At 42.7% G+C, this 21138-nt stretch overlaps 2 protein-coding genes across 2 annotated transcripts; one reads left to right on the top strand and one right to left on the bottom strand.

Moving 5' to 3' along the window:
- Positions 1-13611: 13611 nt before the first annotated feature.
- On the top strand, positions 13612-16980 carry ACET3X_003697 (uncharacterized protein; the record flags this gene model as incomplete). The annotated part of the gene is made up of 5 exons (XM_069450037.1): positions 13612-13837; positions 13887-14499; positions 14827-16335; positions 16382-16910; positions 16960-16980. 5 exons carry the CDS (start codon positions 13612-13614, stop codon positions 16978-16980), a joined length of 2898 nt encoding a protein of 965 aa, XP_069307675.1.
- A 1296-nt stretch (positions 16981-18276) lies between these two features.
- ACET3X_003696 (uncharacterized protein) lies at positions 18277-19746 on the bottom strand (the record flags this gene model as incomplete). The annotated part of the gene is made up of 1 exon (XM_069449927.1): positions 18277-19746. The coding sequence occupies one exon, from the start codon at positions 19744-19746 to the stop codon at positions 18277-18279; it is 1470 nt and encodes a 489-aa protein (XP_069307674.1).
- Positions 19747-21138: the final 1392 nt, after the last annotated feature.

Genomic DNA, 21138 nt, shown 5'->3' with positions numbered 1-21138 from the left:
ATATTATATATAATAACCTTTATATTAGAGATACTAGAGTTACTAGAGTTACTAGATATACTAAATATATTAAAGTATAGTAGTTAAGAGAAGAAAATTTTAGTAGTTACTTAAATACCTTTTTATTCTTAAGTACTATAGTTATAAGCCTAGATATAAGCTATAGACTATAGTTTAAAAACTTCTCTTCCCTCTAAACTCCTTTTCCCCCTAAACTCCTCTTCTCTTTAATATTACTATAACTTTCTAGAACCACCTAAAGTTTAGGGCTTTAGCTTTAACATATCTATTATTAAATATATATAACTATATATAATAAAACTAAGTATTTAGGAAATATACCTTTATTATAATTTATTATAGTATCTTTTACTAGTATATTAATATTTAAATAAAGCTTTTTACTTATACTTATTTACTATATTATAATTTTTTTAAGTAGTTATAGCTTATTATTACTACTTATTAATATCTTACTACGTAGCTAGTTCCTTACCGCACTATTAATACTTATAATAATAATTAATTTTAGTTTATTATTAAGTTACCTTTATAGCTCTTAAACTTACTTTTTAGAAGTTATTTCTACTACTCTTACCTCTTTATTATTTTAATAATAAATATAGTAGTAAAAGATATAAGTATAATACTATTATATTATACTATAATAGATTATAGTAAAGGTACATTTCTTAAATACTATATTTTACTATATATAGCTATATATAAAGGTATAATAAAAAAAAGACTTTTAAAAAGTTATAGTTTTTAAACTAATATATTTCTATAACTAGAGTAGCTAGAGACTAACGTTTTATATATTTAGAAAGAGAAAAATCTATTTAAGAAGCTAGGGTACTAGTATAACTACGTAGTTAGTATAGCTTAAAAGATAAAAGGGGTTTAATATAGCTATTAAGAAAAAGATATTTTTAATCTTATATAACTTTTTAAGAAGTATATATTTTTTACTAAAAAAATATATAGTAGACTAGCTTATATAAGGATTATAAAAGTAAAGAGTAGCCTTTAGTTTAATAACTATTTTTTTTAAAATTAAACTTTAAGAAAAAGTATATTAAAAAGAGATATTAATACTATAGAAGTATATTTTAGTATTCCTCTATATAGTTTTCTTAATCTAGTTTTAAAATTTCTACTTCTCTATTATCTATCTATATTATAAGAGCTTTTAAAGTTTAATAAAGAAGTTTTTCTCTTATCTTTCTAAAATAACTCTACTATTACTAGTAGTAATATTCTAGGAAAGTCTACTAGAAGTATTTCTAATACTCTTTATTATATAAGATAAAAAAAGAAGACCTTTCTACTTCTTTCTACACCTAAACTAGGACGTCCTTCTAAGATAATAAAATATAGTAAAAGATTTATTAATAGTAATATAGAAAGAAGTCCTAAGAAAATAAATAAGTATTTTCTAGTAGAAAATAACTTAGATTTATCTACTAGAAGCTTATAATATATTCTTAAAGAAGAGAAATACTTTATTACTATAGTAAAGAAAAAAGCTCTTTTAAATAAGAAAAAAGCTAGAGATTACTTACTATAAAATATAGGTATAGTACTAAGACAGAATATATAAGAAAAAGGAGAAATAAAGGGGTAGGAGCTAAACCTATTAATATAAGTAATGTAGGTAAGTTTAAAAAAAATCTAAATAAGCTATCTTATTCTCTAGAAAATCTAGTATTTTATACTATTTTTTATATAATTTTAGCCCCTTTATTAATAAAGTAATAAGAAGAGATATAACTATATAAGTTTAGGGTATAATCTTTATAAGTAGTAAATTAAAGTTAGTAGTAACTAAGACCTCTTTATTTACTACTAACTTTAATTATATTTACTATATTAAAGAGGTGCTAGTACTTAGAGTTAAACTACTTTTTAAAAGAGGTAAGTTTAACTTCTTTTATTTTCTACTCTAAATAGCTCTTACTTTAAAAATTCTTAACCTTTTTTAAAAAAAAATTAAATTATTAGAAAGCTAATAGTTTTACCTTTCTAGATTAGAAATTTTAGTAGGATAAATCTAAGATCTATATTACTATTAATATTAGAAGCTAGTTTTCTAGGAATAAGATCCCTCTCTTTAAGTATCCTACTTATAGTCTAGATCTAAATCCTATAGAAAATATATAAATTCTACTTAAATATACTTTAAGTAAAAGACCTAAAGTTACTTTAGGTTTATATAATAATAAGGAGAGTATAGATAGCTTTATTAAGACTATTAAGGAGGAGTAGGAGCTAATCCTATAGTAGTTAATAGATAACTATATTCTATCCTTACTAAGGTATTTAAGTACTATTATAGAAGCTAAAGGCTAGTATACTAAGTATTAGTAAGCTAGACTAGCTAGTTATATAAAAGAAATAAAAAGAAAAGTTTTTCTTTCTATCTTCTCTATCCTACCTTCTATTACTTTATCCTTTAGGTATACCCTATATTAATTTCTATTATATAATATATATAAGTTTTAGTAAAAAGGATATTATAATTAAAAAGATATAAAAGAGTTAAGTGTAGTTTTTAATTATATAACTTTTTACTATAGATTTAACCTACCTCTCTACTTACTAAGTAGTTATACTAGTAGTCTATCTTCTATAACGAGTTTTTCTCTATCTAAATCTTTAAAAAGTTAGTCTCTACCTACTCTAGTTATAGAGACATATTTATTAAAAAACTATAACTTTTCTAGGATCTTTTTCTTTTTATCACCCCTCTATATAATACACTCCTAGCTTTTCGTAGTTTTATTATAAATTATAGTAACTCTATAACCTTATCTTTTTAATTTGATTGTTGTTAGTAGGGTGTTTAATTAGCAATAGTGTTTATCTAGCGCACGGTTACTATAAGCGAAGCTTACCTAGTAGGCTTAGTAAGACTATAGTTTCGTTGTAGCGATGTTATCAAGAGTAAGATTTAATAGTAGATACTAGCAGAAATGCTTTCTCAGGCATTTAAATAAGATCGAACGGCTAGCTAGAGAGGTGTTAAAAGCTAAGAGCATAACCCATCTTACGCATAATCAGAGACTGGAGTTATGCACGGTTGTCGTAGAGCGGGAATTTCCGAGCCATAGAATGGGCTAAGATGCTAAAACAGCTGAGCGGCCCAAATTAGCGGCGCGACATTATTCCCTCAAGACACAAGCGTCGGATCGAGTGCTTCGGCAGGGATAGACGGGAACCGGCCGGCAACAGGTGGAATCGTCGTCTGCGCCATAACGGCAGTACCTATCCGCAAGAGCTGGCGCTTGATAGTCGAACTACGGTAGCTAGCGATTGCGGCCCTACTTCAACAGGCAGCTACACAACGATTCTCAGCAGCCCCACCCCAGCCACGCTAAAGCAGTAGGGGTTTAAGCTACCTAGTAAAGGGGCAGAATATAATCATCTATTAATACATACCAATACACCTATCCTTTATCTAGTATTTTGCAGTCCTTAATAACCTAATAAAGATCTTGAAGAACTTAGTACGTAATATTCCTCCCTGTGTGCTAGAGAACCCGGTGTGCTAGAAACAGCCAATGAGATACAGCACTGTGTCGGAAATCCTGCTTTACTTATCTTCTCCTTGGCTGTTTCCGGCACACCGGGTTTTCCGGCACGCAGGGAGGGGCTTTACTAATCTACAAGATATGGAGCCGGACTAGGAAATACTATCTAGCCGAGGAAGGGTAACGTCTCGCGGGAAAGAGGCATCGGATGAGGCCCCTACGTAGCCAGGGATTCCTATTCGACGAGAGCTGAGGTTTAGCCAAGAGTCACCATCCGATGATAGCTAACGTCAGATCAAACAAAGACATCTGGATGAAATCAATTCCTAGCTGTGAAACGACTAGTAAGAAGCAATCACCCGGATCTAAGATGCGGTTCCGGCCTTTGCCGCTTGCATTTTTAAACAGATTCACTCATGTTATTCCCCTTAAAGGGCATGCACTTTACAGCTGTCTTTCATATTACTCCACCGTTCAGTCCCGCTCTCAGCTAGACACTCCTCTAGCTAATCTCTTTGATTAGGGAGCCCTCGGCGACCGTCAGTACTCAATGGCTGAAGATGGTTTGAGAAGGATTTCTTACAAGACTATCGTTTTATCTCGACTAGACGACAGTCGAGAGGTCGCTCAACCGCTGTCGGACCCCCCTGTGGAAGCCCTTTATCTATACGTTCTTGTACCCTTTCAGGCTACCCATGCATTAATTATTAATATATGCATTATCCCTTTTTGTATTCCAAGTCATCGGGGCCAGCTGTTCTACTACGCGGAAGCATTCTACACTCAGTGCTGCCAGGGCCTAAGTAAGACAGATTTCATGCCGACAATTGCTAGCGCGGCGCAGAGGATATACAGTACCTACATGCGCTATCACGCTTGGAACTTCAACATTGCTGATGCCTGGTCAGTTTTCCCATTCTCTGTGATCAAAGCCCCTCCCGATGTGCCGGAAAACCCGGTGTGCCGGAAACAGCCAAGGAGAAGATAAGTAAAGCAGGATTTCCGACACAGTGCTGTATCTCATTGGCTGTTTCTGGCACACCGGGTTTTCCGCTACACAGGGAGGGGCTTTACTCCTCATTCAAGTCTGACAGTGTCTTGCAGGCGGGAAGTACAGGTTCCCGAGACAGTTTTGCAGCAGGTTTTAGCCTGTTCAGAGAGATCGTCCTTTGCTCTCATTCATCTCGCCGGCCTTCCGGAATCCAGATCTAACGTAAAAGAGATTTGCAGACTGTTCCGCATTCGAGCTGATTCAGACTTGCGCTATGAGCAAGACTTATCTTCGGACGAGGCCTCGAAGCGGACGTCCGACTCTATCTCAGCTCAACAGCTTACCAGGCAATTCTCAAACGATAAAAGAATACGAGACAAGCAAGAGCCTCCAATTATAAATGTTGCGGAAAAGTTCCTCGCTGGCTTTCGAAACACGAGTTTCTCTGGCGTCGCTGTAGAGCTACGCAGCCCCCGAACACCAGATATAACCATTCCGGAGAACATGTGTTCTAAGCCGGCTATGCAAGCTTTTACATGCTGCAAGTCGATAGCTGTGCAGGCAAAGGAGCAGTTGAAGTACGCAACCTTTACTCGCTTCATTTCATTATGCTTCTTTCTTATCTGGGAGGCATTCGCATGTAAACCTGGAAAATCTGGTGCTCGAGTGGTATGTGCGTTGAGTGAAAGCTAACTGTTGTATTACATGATTGACAATAGTTCAGATTAATGCGAAAATGAAGGAGGCAGGATTTGAAGGAACTTCAAGAAGCCTGAAAACCCTCCGCGACGAAACGGTCTTTATCAACCAGCTGGTGGCTTCCGTTGAAGCGAGGTGTGGGACGGGTGTTGCTTCGTTAGTCCTTTATCACGTCTTTAGTATGAGCTTCGACTAAAATTATACTATAAAGATGACTAAATTAATATAGACTCCTCGAACTACCACTTGATCCGCCGTATGAATCGCTATAGCACTACTAAGAAGAGTTTTGCTATCGCGAGAATCTGCGAAAATCTAGATGTTATTGGATTGCATCAGGTTCCTCTCCCTGTACTGCGAATCCACGATCTGATAAGAGAGCATATGCCTAATCTTAAGTGCGTCCCTTGCTCGTAAAATGTGGTCTTCTAATAATAACTGGTAGTAACAACGAAGTCGGTCTGGCCATTGGATACAAGCAGACTCCACAACAAGTAATCTAGATTAGTTCCCCCGCTTGACTTACTTAAGTAATTTAAGTCAAGTAAGTTAATCTGTGTTATTATTTTGATTGACTTGCTTGTTATGCTTGCGAACTTAGCGAGTTTTTGAGGTTTTAGGGGTCGCTAGAGAGCCTACCTCGAGATTTTCTTTAGTGTTGCAGTTAGCTTATCCTAAATCGTATTAGACCTGTCTATGCGCTCTTGCTTATTTAACGCTTATTACTTATAAAGTCGCCTTTACCCCCTCTATATAAAGTTCGTCCCTGCGAAACAGGATACACTGCGTGCTAGGACCCGCTAATTAACTTACTGAAATCACAGACTTCTGTCTAGGACCTAGAAGTTGATTAGCTAGTCCTAGCACGTAAGGTGTCCCGTTTTGTAGGGATAAACGTTAGACGCGTTTTTTTTTAGTGTACTAATTGCCTACTATAGCTAAACGCTTACGAGCTCCTACTACTAGCACCGCTGCTACCGCCGCCGCTGCTACCGCTAAACGTAGGCACTTATCGCAGCTATTATCTTAAAAATTATTATCGTCCCGTTAAGCCCTACCTATTGCAAGCTAAGCTATAAAGTTAGAGTTAGAGTTATTAGAGTCTTAGCTAGAGGCGGATATCGTCCCGCCTACTAAGGGTAGTTAGGCTAGTACAGCCGCTGTAGCTAAAGCTAGAGGTAGAGATATAGATGTAGATAATAGAGATAGTAATAACTTTAATAGTATTAATTAGGAGCGTTTAAGAAGTATTATTAAGCCTTTTATAACTTAATAACGCGTTGAAAACTAGACATTTTAATATAGCTATTGTGTTGTCGAGCGAAAGAATCTAGCTTAAGTGTAGTTTATATATAAGTATTACTACACTCTAGTAGTATATTTAGTATTAAAGAAGCCCTATTAATATTCTTAATATATATTAAGAATATTTATTCCCTCACCGAGAGGATCACCTTGGGGCCACTAGATCCAACCAAATCTTAGTAGGACGATAAGGGCTGATAAGAAATCGCTAGTGGCCCTAAGGTCAAAAAATCAAGTGGCCCTAAGGTACTTAGGGTTAACTTTATAGAGGTAAAAAAAAGAATATAAAGAGACAGTTTTATATAGATTTATAGCGCGATTCTAAATCTGCGCTTAGTTTTATAGTTGCGAGTTTAGTCATAAAGTTATCTATAAAAATAGTTTTTAGTAAAGTTTTAGTATTCCTTACGTAATTCTAGCTAGTGCTGTAAGCTACCCTAGGATTTAAAGCTACTATAGCCCTAGAATTTTAGTCTACCCCCTAGAATTTTAGCCTACTACCTAGGATTTTAGCTAGCTACCTAGAATTTTAGCCTACTACCTAGAATTTTAGCCTACTACCTAGGATTTTAGCTAGCTACCTAGGATTTTAGCTAGCTACCTAGGATTTTAGCCTACTACCTAGAATCTTAGCCTACTACCTAGAATTTTAGCCTACTACCTAGAATCTTAGCCTACTACCTAGAATTTTAGCCTACTACCTAGGATTTTAGCCTACTACCTAGAATCTTAGCCTACTACCTAGAATTTTAGCTAGCTATAGTAGCCTTACCTCTATAGTAGGGCTCTACTCTTAAAATTTAGCTTCTTAGGGACTATCTATACTACCTACTAGAATACTAAGTTATTATCTATAAAGACTATAGCGTAGTGCGAAACTAGATAACTTACTTAAGAGATTACTACTCTACTTAGAAAGGAGAGAGGTAGGCCTTAGATAAATTATATTAGATTAGTAGCCTCCTACTTACTAACCTAAGGGATATTACTTCTCCTCCCTTAAACTAGCTACCTATCTTAGTGTTAGGCGCTCTTATCCTAGTATTTCTCTACTAGTATAATAATACTAGCTACTTATTTATTATAATAAGCTACTATAAGATTTAAAGATACTATAATAAGAAGTACTCCTAGAATTTAAGTAAAGAGGATTACTAGCTATAGGCTTATATTTAAGCCTAGATATTCTTCTCTTTAGCTAGTTTCTAGCGCTACTTTTAAGTACAGCCTCTACCTAGTAGTATATTAGTACTAATTTTAACTACTAGCGACGCATTATATATAATAAAAGAAATTTAAGATTTATAAGTAGTCTATACCTAGTTACTTATAATCGCTAACGCTATAGTAGTAAAGACTAACTATACTAGCTAGTTTAAGTAAAATAAGTAGGTAATTTATCTTACCTACTATAATCTTACCTACCTAAGCTAAGTAAGCTATATACCTAAGAAGAATAATACGCTACTTTAGGGCGTAGTAGACGTTATTAATAAGGCTATTAAGTAGGTAGTTACTAGTCTATCTACCCTTAGACTTAAGAGCTAGCGCTAGCTAAGAAGCGCTAAAGCTAAAGAGGCTAATACCCGCCTAATAGCGCGCCTCTAGAATCCTAAAAGTTAGAAGTAGTACGCTAGCTATATAAAGCGCTTTATCTACTATATCCTATAGGTTTACTCTACCTAAGAGATATAGTATAAGGATAGTAAGAGTAATACTTTATCTAGCTAGTTAAGCTTAGAAGAGCTAAACTTAGATATTAAGGGTTAGCTTAGCTCCTCCTATTATTATAAGGATAAAATATATAACGTAAAGTAGCTATTTCTATAGTCTAGTAACTAGAAAGACCTTACTATACTTTTTTAGCACATACTATACCTAAACTCTATTAGCTAATAAATTATAAACTTACTATAGCTATTTAAATCCTTTATCTTCTAAATAGTAGGGGATAACCTATTTTAAAGTAGATTAATCTACTTTCTAGTAGTATTAGGTATTAATAATACTATAAACTACTTATAAGAGGCCTATAATTTCTCCTATATACTAGTAGGAGTTATATACTACACCTATATACTAGCTGTTAAAATTCTACTCCTAGCTACTTAGCGCCTAGCCTAGTAGTAGGGTAAGCTAGAGAGGGAAAACTTTATTAAGAAAAGAAAATAATACTTAGTTAATAGCTTATATAGCCCTTTTAGTAAGATAATAAGCCTCTTAGCTTACTTAAAGTATATTACTATAAATTCTACTAACGCTCTAATCTCGCTATAGTTAAAAGACTAAGGGACTCTCTATATAAGAGGTTAGCTAATTTATTTAAAAGATATCTAGGCTATAGTTACTAGTATACTATAGTAGGTAGAAGACTACCTATAGCGCGACTTACTATAGATATTAGCTAAGGTAGACTGCTTTTAGATACTACTTAGGAAAATCTAAGATAACGTTACCTTTAACTAATATAGCTACTCCTTTCTTTCTTACCTAGATAATAAGTTAGTAGGTAGTCTTAAATAGACTATTTAAAAGATAATAGATAGTCCTTAGGGATATAGGCTACGTAACCCCTAGAACTTAGCCTAGTAGCCTTAATTAGTACACTACTATCTTTATTAGGTAGAAAAGTTCCTTAAATACCTCCTCTTTTTAACTTATATTATAGGAGGGTAGCCTACCTAAGGAACTAAAATTACCTCTACTTACTACTAGAATAGCTATATATAAGACTAGAATATTTATATAATAGACGGCTAAGTAGTTTTTATAAACTAGTATTATAAAAGCTAGGCGCTATAGGATACACCTAAGGTAATACTACGTTTTCTACCCTAGAGAGTTAGTTAGTTATTTATAATATTTCTTATATATATATAGCTACTTACTAAGTACCTAAAAAGTAAGTAACTAAGGATTAGTTATACTAATTACCTTTAGGCTAATACTACTAGCCCCTAAGAGACTAGTTAACTTAGTAAGATTATTATACGCGAAATAAGCCTCTAGCTAGGCTACTAGCTTACTATACTAGAGTATTACTATATAGCTATTACTATTAGGTAGGAAGTTATTAGTAAGGAATTTAGTAAAGGTATATAAGAGGCCTTAACTAAGGGAGAGTAGGAGGAGCCTAAAATATAGCTAGAAAGTAGCCTTAACCTTTAAGTAGGCTAAACTAAACTTACTAGTACTTTATACTATAAGGTTAAAATAGGTATTATATCTTACCTTAGCTACTAGTTACTTTAAATATTCTAGTATTTAAGTAGTAAGTAGCACTACTTTCTCTAGCTATTAAGCGCCTTACCTCTAGCGCTTACACCTAAAAGTGTTAGTAGAAGCATAATAAATTTAACTAAGACGTAATAAAATTTACCTAGAATAATTACGCTAGGCTAGCACCCTAAAAATAGCGCTACTTCTACTATAATTTAGCTAATATATACTAGGCTACTATCTATAACTATTAGTAACTCTAATCTAAAAGTACTAGTTTAGAAGGTATTAAAAAGAGAAGGTCTAATTACTTTTAAATTACCTAAATAAGAGATTACTTTACGCGTAATTCTTTTAGGGGAAATACTACTAGTTATTATTCTCCTAATAGGTAGTAGAAAGAGTCTTCTTTTTATAGCACCTACCTACTAATTAAATCCTAGGGTTACTATTATTATAGTCCTATTTCGCGAGCTTATTTAAGACCTAATACTATAGAGGTAAACAGTATAACTAGCATAGGGTTAGAGGTAAGAGAGTAGCTATAGAGGTCTACCCCTAGGGGTAAGATAGTATCTATAGAGTACTACCCTTAGGGGCGAGATAGTAGGCGTAGAGTGCTGCCCCTAGGGGCGAGATAGTAGGCGCGGGTTGCTGCAAGTTACTGTAAGTTGCTACCCCTGGGGGCGAGATAGTAGGCGTAGAGTGCTGCCCCTAGGGGCAAGATAGTAGCCGTAGAGTGCTGCCCCTGGGGGCGAGATAGTAGCCGTAGAGTGCTGCCCCTAGGGGCGAGATAGTAGCTGTAGAGTGCTACCCCCGGGGGCGAGATAGTAGCCGTAGAGTGCTGCCCCTGGGGGCGAGATAGTAGCCGTAGAGTGCTACCCCTAGGGGCGAGATAGTAGCCGTAGAGTGCTGCCCCCAGGGGCGAGATAGTAGCCGTAGAGTGCTGCCCCTGGGGGCGAGATAGTAGCCGTAGAGTGCTGCCCCTAGGGGCGAGATAGTAGCCGTAGAGTGCTGCCCCCAGGGGCGAGATAGTAGCCGTAGAGTGCTGCCCCTGGGGGCGAGATAGTAGCCGTAGAGTGCTGCCCCTGGGGGCGAGATAGTAGCCGTAGAGTGCTGCCCCCAGGGGCGAGATAGTAGCCGTAGAGTGCTGCCCCCGGGGGCGAGATAGTAGCCGTAGAGTGCTGCCCCCGGGGGCGAGATAGTAGGCGTAGAGTGCTGCCCCCAGGGGCGAGATAGTAGCCGCGGATTGCCGTAAGGTGCTGCCCTTGGGGGCGAGAGTGACTAACACTCACCGCTAGACTTACAGCGGCCTATGCAAGAATAGACGGCTTCTCGCCTACTTATACCTTGTGTAGTACCTCTCTATTGCTTTCTTACCTTCTCTTATCTCTTTTCCACTTACCTTAGTTTCTGTGTTCTTTCTAACAACGTTGCAATGAAGCGCCCTCTAGCAAACGTTTTAACCAAAAACAGCAAACGGCAGCGTACGAATGATCCAGAGATTGAAGAGACAACTCCTATCCACGAACAAGCTGCGCCATACCTACTCGCTATAGCGAAGTTTCCAATCGATGCGCTTAGCGCAGAATGGAGTTTTGGTGTCAATAGGTCTATTGACACAGCACACCAGCGCCGCCTCTGCGAGATCTTTAACGAAACTGGTATTCTTCGACGAGACCCTAGCCACCAACTGCAGATTGCCTGTTCTAAGGAACACGTAGAGCAGATGCTTCATCATCTGAAGGTGGAATTGCCAGCTCAGAGCACAGTTACTTCTGCCACGTTTGCGGATAAGGAAGGATTGGAATGGCCGTCGTTCAAGAGCTGGAAAAGCGTGACTGGAGGGACAGCGGAACTTATTACGGGTCACCATCGTGTAGAGGCATTCAAAGAGTATCTTCGCCTTCGGCAGTTAGGAGAAGAGGAGAGGTGGTGGGTGTGCCGCATCTACGATAAAGGCGGGTGCCCCTTAACGCGCGTACTGTGAACAACAGCCCCTAACCTTTTTAGACACGCTACCACCAGACACTCGTGTTAAACTTCGGGCGAATCGGGCCGATATTACGCTCCCTGACAATCATGGCCAGATATGGTCCGAGTTAACCAGCCTGTTCTGCACAAACGCCAATCTCTTTCAAGGCTCAAGCAAGTCAGTTGAGAAAGAGATGAGAGAGCATCTTCAGCTTAGTAGCCGCGTCAAGTTCCCAATACGGCGGCTAGTTACCCTGTGGAGAAATCAAAACTGGCAGCCCCTGCTTACGCGTTGGTGTTCTACCGCAATTGGGCAGGCAACGTTTAATCTCTCCACTTTTGAGTGGATGGCTAGTTGTCGGATAGATGACGTATGTGTAACCCGCCGCCGAAATACTCTGACCTGTCTTGCTAATCTACTGTCTAGCATTGGTTCGCTGCGTTTGAGAACGTACTTCGCATCTCTACATCTATTCGAAAGCAGTATGGGGTTGACGCCAGTTTAGCAGACTGGAACACGCTAGCTAGCCTGCCCCAGGCACGAAGTCCCCATGACGTACAAGACCTGTTCTACCCTGGCGAGGAGTTAGACAAGGATCCTGGCCCTTCCCATACGCGCCGGCAGGGCTTCTTCCCAACTCTAAGCAATGAGGCCTACCATGCGCTATACTCCACTGTACTTTCAAAGCCCACACACACGTACACAAACATCCTCGCTCTCTTAAAAACCCCGAAGAAAGAGGGGAAGCTTATGAGGAGTATTATGACCCACGTCAGCCAATGGGTAAACAGCGGATCCGCCAAGGTGTCTGACAGCGACAACAACAAACCCGCACTGCGGAAGTATCTAGTGCCCGTGCTGCAGAGCAGGCATGCCGGCCAGGCTGATCAAAAATCTCTTGACCTCCAACAAGAAGTACTGCAACACGTACAGCAAAATGCGGAAGCATTCACAAGCTCTATACTAGACCGCTATATTGACGAGTACCCAAGTGCAGAGATCAAGAACTACGGCGCACGCTTCCAGCATAAGGTGTGGAGAGAACTGCTGTCAATTGTGACCAGTTTCACAGGGCCAACCTTGCACAACAAGCACTTGGCGTGCCTAATTCAAAGCGATACCTACATAGCGCGAACGCCTACAATCGCACAAATCGCGTGTGATGCTATCTGTCAGGTCCCTGAAGTCGTCAACGAACCTGCGCTCCAGTCTACTAGGGCAGCAAACGACTTGCTAGAGACAATTCAGGTCGCAATCACTGAATGGATGTCTAGACACACTCTAGAAGACTCTGATAATACAAGTCAAGAGGTTCCGCTGCCCGCAAGGCACTCTAACGCCGAGTCTAGCAGAGAGAGAGAGCTCAATCTGACAGTCTCTGAAGCGGCACGTAGCGTTTCAGCACGGTCGAGTTCGGACCAGCTTACCCCAGAGCTAATTTCTCACCCCTCAACTGAGCCGCGCATACCCAAGGCATCCCAGCAGACCAAAGTTCAAAACAGGGGGATTGAGGACTTGAGTCTAAGCGACCTTGCTGCAGCCCGAGAGAAACACCGTCAGAAACGCACCCTTAGCGACCAGGTAGCTGTAAAGGGCAGTGCTTCTCTAAGCGAAAAGACCCGAAAGAAACACCGTAAGAAACACACCCTTGGCGACCAGGTAGCTGTAGAGGGCAGTGCTTCTCCAAGCGAAAAGACTCGACAGAAACAACGAGGGGCTTGGAGGAAGTAATCCGTATCTGACCCTAGCCCTAACCCAATAGACACTGTTCCTCTCCTCTTTCCTCTGCACTGGATATTGTGATTCTCGATCATCATCTATCGATCTACCCTACAAGATCCTCAGCCCTTAGCCAACGTACTATTTTATATAATACTGTTCTTATCATCATGTCTTTAGATCTTGCACAACAAAACGATAGCGATTACGATAACAGCAGTGCTGGAGAGGAGGACGGCCTGTACCAAGATGTGCAACCTGATGAGCACGATAGAGAACCTGACGAGCATGATGGAGAAGAATACCACGAGAGCAGCCTTGGGGACGAAGACGCAATAGCGAATAATCAACTTACCTGGGCTATTGACCACAGCGGAGGTGACCACCGACTACCTGGTGAGTTTAAGAGCATCCTACTTGTACGCATATAGTAACTACGTAGTAGTGAAGGGATTTATCAAGATGATAGACAGCCCCGAATTTAACGGCAGTAAGGCTATTGGAATGCTGCAGAAGCGATACACGATAGACTACGGATCGAGGCGCGTTGGGTCCCGACCAGCCAAGCCTGAGGACAAATTTATCCCTGAGTTCCACCTCGACCTTATCATTATCATCGGCCGGCCGCTCCAACCCATTGTGAAGTTCTCTACGTTCTTCGACCACGTAACAATCAGCTTTAAACACTGGCGAGCTCCATACAGCGCTAAACACAGCCACGGACTGTCGTTTGATATGGAGCATCGTACCTTCCGTCTTGCAAAGGGTGGAACGCGCGAATCTTGGTTTATTGTTATGCACCCTGTCGATAGCACAGTAGACCCTCTTCTGTCAGGCAGCGAACGTCGCAAACGCCGCGAGAAGGCGTCTGAGCACAGCGCTCTCAAACCCTCCCATGCCCTGTTCCTTACGTCGTACATTAAGAAAGTCTTCCTTACAGGCGTATTACTTGGAGAGGGTGTTGAGGCTTCTTGGAAATTGGATGGACCCCAGTCGCAATCGATCTCAATCGTCAAGTGGGAAACGTTCCAGGAGCAGTTCATGGAAGGGTGGCCAGAGTACGTGCGCAAGAACACGCAGGATCCGTTCTGGACTAAGAACCTGCCAGCGTTCCATGCGTATGACTACGGGCAGAACCTTCCAATTGAGTTGTCTACTGAGCAACTCAATAGTCTGCCTAAGGAAACCCGGTTGCGCCCTGATGACGAGACGTCTGACTCTGATGACGAGACGTCTGACTCTGATGACGAGACGTCTGACTCTGATGACGAGACGTCTGACTCTGATAGCGAGACGTCTGATTCTAGGAATGATTTGTCAAACTCTGGGAATGATTTACCAAACTCTCAGAATGATTTATCTAACTCTGAAGACGCGGCGGCTAGGTCCGAAGGCGGCGCAGAGGGGGCTACGCCCCCACAGAGCGGTACACAAACAGGCGATCCAATTCCCCCGCCGCACGACCATCAACAGCCGTTTGATAACTACACACAGGATCTTCTACGCGCACTAGAGGACAAGTATAGACTGGAGAGCATTGAGACGGTCTCCTACGCGCTAGCGGTCGACATCCACTCAATAGCATCTTCCAACCTCCCTAACGCCTCTAATGACGTCGGTGTCATTCTCGCACCTGCGCGCTGCCTCCTTGCCAATCGCAACAACGTTGTTCGCCAATACCAACACCCGCGCGACTTTACCTTCTACCCTCTTGCCTTCCATCCATCGTACGGCAACTTCTCCTCCGCGCAGCCCCCAGCATTCCTACGCGACAACGTGCTCGCTGTAATAGAGGACAACATGAGCTATCAGAACAACGGTGCGAGCGTGTTGACTAGTGGTTATTTTCAGGCGTACTCCAACATTAAGCGAACTATACGCCATAGCCCCGGCAACTTACTTGCTACCAAGGGCATTGCCACGGCTGCCCTGACGCTGCCAGATCAGGATGGCAACCTAAACCCTCGGGTAGCGGCGAAGCGGCAGCGTTTACTGCGGAAATTGCGAGGCGAACAGACTCCTGATAACCCTACGTCTTCCCAACCGTTCGCTCGCGAGCAACAGCGGATTAAAGCCGCTATAAAGGAAGAACTGTACGCGTTTAGGATGGAGCAAGTTCTGTCTGTGCAGGTGTCGCAGTTAGCTGACGGTCAACGGAATTTTGCGACAGTGCTTCAACCTATCCTCCAGCTAATCCGGTACTTCTCGCTGGAACAACCTACCTACATTGATGTCCTCTTCGCGTTCAAAGAACGCATCTTTCCAAAGGTTCTCTCCTCCTTTGCTAGTCTGTTCGCGCACGCATCAGACGAGTTTTATCGTCGCTTCAAGGCTGCTGGCTCTAAAGGGCTGCCTTTTGCCCTAGCGGAAGGTGTGGCCGCATTCGATCGCCTTGGCAGCTACTGCTTTACTGGGTTCCCCCGGTCTTTAGTGGGCTCAGTGCTCGGGCCTCTCTGCACCATAGAAAGCATTGAGCAGGGTGGGTGGCCGTTTATCGACCCCAACATGCTCAATCTGCAAGGCAGTGGCCATGCTAACCTAGTGCGTTGGCCGCGCATGGACAATGGACGACCTATTATGATGCACGTTGCTTCCATTCGCCACCACTATGGGCCCCAGGTTGCCGCTTATTGTCACAGCGAGGTATGGTTCCGTGAGCTTGGTGGGCTCACAGGTAAAGGGCCTCGTGGCGCAGAAGAGTTCCTAGTAGAGGTGCTCGAAGAGATGTGGAAGCCGCAGACAATCGCTTTCGTAACACACCAATTCTATCGCGCTCTGAACAAGGGCGGACGGGGCAATGCTCAAAGCGTAAGCCTAACAACACTGCAGGCACGACAGGAGGCGCAAGAGCAGGTGACGCGTTGGGCTGAAAGCGAGCACCCCTTCTCTGCAGGGTTCGTGCAATTAGCGTTTCAAATATCAGCCGCTAACACAGTACAGGGAGTACGAGTCGATCTTTCCTGTCTTTTATCCAGAAGCGACTTCGGGTTTGAGAAGCCAGACGCGACGCGACTTTGCGCAAGAGCTCTACTGGGAGTGTGTTAACAGCCATGGCCAATCTAGTAGCTACCTCTTTTCAAAGAACGCGAGCTGGTTCACTGTGTTACGCGCTGCCGTGCAACACGCCAGGGCCAAGGCGATGAAGGAGGAATACTGGATCAGCGCCATAATGTCAGCTCTAGCGGCGTGCCGCATTGACTGTGTGCCTGGTTCATACCATGGCCGATTGAGCTACCGGAGAATGACGCGGCTAGTCGGTAACGTTCCGGCCCCATCCGCTATAGCGGCGAGACCGGGCAGCCTCAAGCGGGCAGCGATTGAGGCAGTACACCAAGCAAAGCGGCGCTCGCAAACAAAGAGTACTATCGACTTTGGTTGCCAAATCCCTTTTAACGCCATCCCGCCGCTAGTTGAAAAAGGTTTTCAGCAGTTGGACGGCCAGTTCTCAAAGTCCGGCATGAATCAGAAGGTTCGTGAACACTACCACAGAGCACGTCAGTGCCTCATCGAGTGCTTAGGTCAGCCAAAATGCGATCTAATGCTCATGTTGGTGTTAACCCTTGCATCCTCTTCAGCTACCCCTACTGTAGCGGTGAATGCGACTGAGTTTTCCAAAGGACCAACCAAGAACTCTGAAATGTTTGCGGCCGCCTTGGTAACAAGAATGCTCTGGTCTCTTCGACCAGATTACTTCCCGTCGGAGGAAGACGATGGTTGGGTGCTTTCGGTACGGGAGATGACGAAGAAGATTGGTAAGACTTCCCTAAGAGAGGCCCTTTTCCCAAGTAAGAAGCATTGCTAACATAGTACTATCTGGGGTAGAGCACAAAGGTTGCAACAACCGCTTCCTTCGACAACTGCAATGGATTCGGGTTACTAGTGGGCGTCGAGACTCCCCAAGGAACAGCGACATAGCGATCAACTATGATTCCGTTCTTGAGAAGAGACGTACAGAGTTAATGCGACTACGGAGCGATGCTAAAGGTTTTATTCAATGCGTGTTTGGTAGTTCTGATTATGCATGGGTTGACCGATGTCATACTATTATACAGGAGTCCCCAGTGTAGAGTAAGCTATTATAGCTTCCACTATAATTTTACATCTTCTCTCCTATAAAACACGTATATACTATATACATCTTCTATCCTATACAGCTTTTGAAGAGATTAATACACGTTACGTAGTGTTATGATTTTTTAAAATATTTCGTATTAACTGTAAATTCAGAAAAACACCAACCCCAATATTAACCGTACTATCGTTGTCGCATGTAATCCGTTTCTTAATCTTAACTGTGTCTCTTCTCTACTATTTACATAATTAACGTAATAGTAAAAAGACGCAGGCACTAGAGAATAGAGCCTGCGAAGTCTACATTGCATTAGTGGCTGAAGTAGCACAGTGTAGAGGCATCCTGTTACTATTCTCCGCAGGCAAAGGTAATAGCACCTTGCGCGGCAACCTTTAAGGAAAAGAGAGGAAGCCGCTATGTGTTTCGCTCTTCTTTGTAGTTATTTGTAGATTTGTAGCCTGCGGTGTTGTTGACTTATCTGTATCGCAATACGACAGCAGCTTCCTAGCAGGCTGTAATCGTCGAGAGCCACGGTACAGCCGGTGACTTAGACGACAGACCTAGCCTAACACTAAATTGGCAAGCTTCCGCAACACGGACGCATACACCCCACCTGCTAATAAGCACCGCTATGACTAGCAACTCTCGTCTACCTCACTACTTCCGTAGAGTGTCGCTAGAAGCTCAGCATTGTGCTCTTCGAGCCCATCACTCTTTTTCCGCAGCGCATAGTTCAGGGTCGTCAGGTAACCCGGTTTATTGTTCAACCTATAGGGCTTACAGGACAGAATAATTCAAGTACCGACATCTGTCGCAATGGCGCCGGCGATGCCGGGATACTTTCCGATGCGTCAGAATCAGTGTCATCTTCGGCTTCGCTGTCTGGAATCTCTGTTAACCCCACCGCCGTAGCTAGCGCATTCGCTTCAATGCTAAGCCTCTCCTTTCCAGCAATCGGCGCACCAGTAATTCCATCCGGCCCTAGCCAGGCTTCGAGGGCCCTGCTTGCCGTGCAAATTTCCGGCCGTTCGCGCTTCACTAGCTCAAGAAAAACATCGCGCTGGTTCTTCCGCAGCACACGCTCGAGCCAATGGTTTGAGACCTCTTCGTGGGGTATGAGCAGCAGCGATCCCCAGCCTAGAGCTTGAACTATGTCGAACCATCGTGTCGCTCGCTTTAGGCGGTAACGAAAGGCTGCGTGGTCAGATTTAGATGGTGATTGGCAAACCAGATGGACCAAATATGTGATAGCCTCTGTTCGTGCCTGGCCCTTCCCGTACCTGTTGCGAGTTCTGTCGTTACTGGCTAGACGATCAGCGACCTGGATTTCGTCGACCTTGCGAGCGTACGCCTTCCCTAGCAAAGCGAAAGCCCAGCGAGTGCCAATGTTTACAGCTGCAAGCATCGTCTCGTACCGTGTGCACATGTCCCAGGCAAAGCAGAATGCATTGTCGGCATCAGTATGAAGTGTTGCGCTACTATCCACTGACTGCGACATTTGCGTCTGGGTAAGAACATAACGATCTACTGGTTTTACCAAGAACGGCGTGCCCTGTTTCCGCCAATTATGCAGGAACTGCGCAGCGCTGTACTGCGAGGTTGCATTTCCAAAAGCACGCGCTTTTGCTAGCATGCTGCAGGCAGTATAGTAGGGTGTTGGCGAGGCTGTATAGAAATCAGCATCTTCCGCGACTTTTTGCTTGAAGATCCAAGAGATCGTCGGCTCATCGTCTGGCGCAATGCTGCCGTACGCCATACGTTCCTGCGCAGGCATCTTCTCAGGCGGTTCCTTTAAGCCTATCGCCTCGAGCTTTATTACACGCGATCTTTCTAGCTTTCTTGTACGCCGTAGCTCTGCAAGACGATTCTTGTTTGTAACTGTTGCGGACCTCTTTACGGATAGAGGCGTCGTCGCACTCTGGTTTTCGCTGTCCTCGTCGCTTGTTCCGCGCTCGTGTCCCCCCTCCGCTCTAGCTGTGTCTTTGCCAGCGTGTACTGTCATAGTGTTGACTTCGCTAGCCCTAGCCGTCGATTCGTCCGCGCTGTCCTCCTGTATTGCTAGGCGGTTTAAGCTGTTGGCACGGATCTCGCTGCGAATAGGCGATGAGGAGGCTGGACGTTTACGGTACGGCACAAGGTCGCCTGTAGCCCTCTGTGCTGATGGCGGTATGCTATCGTCCTTGTCTGAGTCTATAGCCATGCGGTCCTCCGCGATGCCTTCCGTTGGCGTCATTAGCCGCGCTGTAGTTAAGTTTCTAGGCTCTAGAGACTTACTACTAGCAAAGTCCATAGCAGCGCTTGTGAGACGCCCCCAATTTTCTGCGTCAAGTGTGCTGGCACCCAGCGTCTCTTTCAGCAGCCATATCGCATCTAGTGTCGAGTGGGCTATGAAAACCGGCTTGCACGCTTCGTCGTCGCCTACTTCTGGAACGATCCATCCCGCGTATCGTACATCGCCTGGTACACGGCATGGTTCTGCGAGACGACGCGCAAGAAATCTGCTGTAGGACGGGTTAGGTGGGCTGTATGCTAAGTTGTTAGCGACTGTAGCGTCCCACTGTGCAGGAAAGCCTCTTCCGCTGTGTTTATCCTGACAATGGTCACTATCGAGCTGTAACTGATCCATTTTAGAACCAAGGCTGACGCTCTAAGCCAGCGATTAGTGTGTGGGTAGAAAAGTAGTAAGAATAACAGCAGAGAAAAGAAGACGTGGCATGGAAAGCAGGGGGCCAGGGCGTGCCGGCAAGGTGCGGCATATAGTCGCACCGACTAACAAGGTAGAGTACGGTCCCTAATCCCAGAAGAGGTCGCGTCCTTGAGTGTAGAATACATGTTATTTCTCTTTTTAGAGTGCTATTCTTATATAATATTGAATACTAAAGTTTAGTTGTTGAAGACACGAAAGATCTCAAAGAGGTAGTCCTAGATAGGGAGGGTCGCTCTGCCTCGTACATCTAAGAGCGCAGTTCCAAATAATATAACACTAGTATTTGCCTTTAGAGGTGCAGCGTGAAGAAGGTTGGAGCGCCAGCCCTAAGGTAGTTAAAGCGTCCGAATGTTCCAGCTGCAAGGTTGCGATATGGCTTGGGACGCAAGTTGCCGCAACGGTTGGTTGCCAGCGAGGGCAAGTTACGCAGAGACCACGGTATGGCTTCATACACCTACTAACACCTTTTGGGCAACTCTCTGGACTGTCCAAGGTACTGCATGACAGAGTTGTCAACAATCAAGCCAATCAAGCTGGGTGCCCCAGCTTAGCTTGATTAGTGGGTACCTCTACCTCAGCTTAGCTTGATTGGCTTGATGGTTAAAATTAATAAGCTTGGCTTGTTTAGCTTGATTAGCTTAACAAAATTAATCCCCCTTTCAAGAAGCTTAAAAGGGGATAGTGTAGGGGTATCCTTATATAATCTTATCACCACGTGATCTTATCACCACGTGACCTTACTTACTTACTTTAACCTTCTTTATAGAGTATTAATTCTATCAAGCCAATCAAGCCAAACAATCAAGCTAGCTTATAGTAGCTTGGCTTAATTGATTTATACCTCTACTCTAGCTTGGCTTGATTGATACGCCAGCTTGATGCCCCAGCTTGATAGCGATCAAGCTGGCTTGATTGTTG

This window comes from Alternaria dauci, chromosome 3 (genome assembly GCF_042100115.1).
Source record: "Alternaria dauci strain A2016 chromosome 3, whole genome shotgun sequence".
In the NCBI taxonomy this organism is placed as follows: domain Eukaryota; kingdom Fungi; phylum Ascomycota; class Dothideomycetes; order Pleosporales; family Pleosporaceae; genus Alternaria; species Alternaria dauci.
The sequence above is the reverse complement of the archived record's forward strand: the minus strand, read 5'-3'. Positions and strand labels throughout refer to the sequence as shown.